The sequence below is a fragment of the Crocuta crocuta genome, unplaced genomic scaffold, assembly GCF_008692635.1.
Source record: "Crocuta crocuta isolate KB4526 unplaced genomic scaffold, BGI_CrCroc_1.0 scaffold660, whole genome shotgun sequence".
NCBI lineage: Eukaryota > Metazoa > Chordata > Mammalia > Carnivora > Hyaenidae > Crocuta > Crocuta crocuta.
Window position 1 is genome coordinate 279,428 of NW_027531886.1, and position 1,414 is coordinate 280,841.

At 38.8% G+C, this 1,414-nt stretch overlaps 1 protein-coding gene across 1 annotated transcript in view; it reads left to right on the forward strand.

Annotated features, from left to right (window-relative positions):
* Positions 1-1,414, forward strand: part of CUNHXorf58 (chromosome unknown CXorf58 homolog) — a 20,357-nt gene that overhangs the window by 2,345 nt on the left and 16,598 nt on the right. Inside the window, exon 3 of the mRNA XM_077773140.1 lies at positions 1,208-1,302. Within this exon, the coding sequence (XP_077629266.1) occupies positions 1,208-1,302 (95 nt within the window). The remainder of the gene's footprint in view (positions 1-1,207; positions 1,303-1,414) is intronic.

The following is a 1,414-nucleotide window of genomic DNA, read 5'->3' on the forward strand; positions in this document are numbered from 1 at the left end:
AAAAGTGGATACCCCCGCCCCCACTCTCCCAAAGAACAACTCTGGCAATGCCAGCAGAGTATTAAAGCTCTCCTTCATACAGTACCAAGTATTCTAAGCATCTCACCCCTGATTACAATAGTCTATAATTAGTAATAGTCACATTAAGGGAATTTTAGCAGCTCTGAGCAGTTTGTACACTTCTTCACCGTCTGACCCACAGACCCATTTCTGATGCCAGTAAAAGCAGAATCCCTCAGAGAAAACCCACTCAGGTAAACGGGTACCGTTTCAGGTCCATTACCCATTCATTGTCTTCACATACGACACTTGCATTTAACTATCATAATACTGGTTTTGGTATCACTTTAGACTCTTAGAGTGACAGAAAGAAGGAAATTAATTCTTTTTTTAAAAGTCTGTTATCCTGACACTTCAAGTTCCTACCTTGCATTAATAATGCTTTGTCATTCTAAAAGGCCTTTGGTGTACATTTTTATGTGATTGTCATAGGCATAAATGTTGGCAGGGTTATATGGGGGCAGGGAGTGGGGGCTTTAGAGTCAAGAAGATCTATGTTTGCATCCTGGCTTGCCCACTTATTACCTGTGTGCCTTTGAATAAGTTACAGACGTTCCCAGAGTTTCAGCCTGCTCACTGGAAAGATAGGAATGATAATATTGAATAATATTGCTGAGGTGTAAAGATGAAATGAGGTTATGTATAGAACGCATTGACAGAGTATGTGGTATATAAAAGGTGCTTAAAAGCTAGTGACATTACTGTTATTTTCCTCATTTTAAGTGATTCGTTCAATATCAAATATTTGTTAAGCACCTGCTGTATTCCAAGGACTGCATTAGATCCTAGGAATACATGGTAAATTGAAAGACACTATCCCATACCTTCACACATATTACAGTCTAGTAGAAGACACAGATTAGTTTATAGTTAATTACAGTACATTGTGAAAAGTGTTGTCAGAGGGAAGAAACAATGCCTGGGATCTCAACGAGGAACACCTACTCAAACTTGGAGGCTAAAAGGATGAAGAAACTGACTCAAGGCTACACAGGTAATAAATGAAGGAGCCAAGACTAGAACCCAGGTCTTTGGAACACCAAGTCTGGTGTACTGTTCACTTTACCATGCCACCTCTGTTATTTTCAGTAAATTACGTCTGGGCAGGGTACCATTTTCCATTTAATAGCATCATCATCCATTTCAGGAGCTTCATCTGACACATGAAATACTGAAGGAAGTGAGCCCCTTAGAGGCTAAGCTTGTGAAAGATCCTAGCCTGAAGTGTAAAGTCAGATTCAGGTAATATTTCTATACTGATTTATTGCAAGAAGCACTTCGTTAAAATGAAGAAACCTTAGAAATTTATATTCTTAAGTCCTCATAAGTTCTCAGGGAATAATAACAGAGTAAG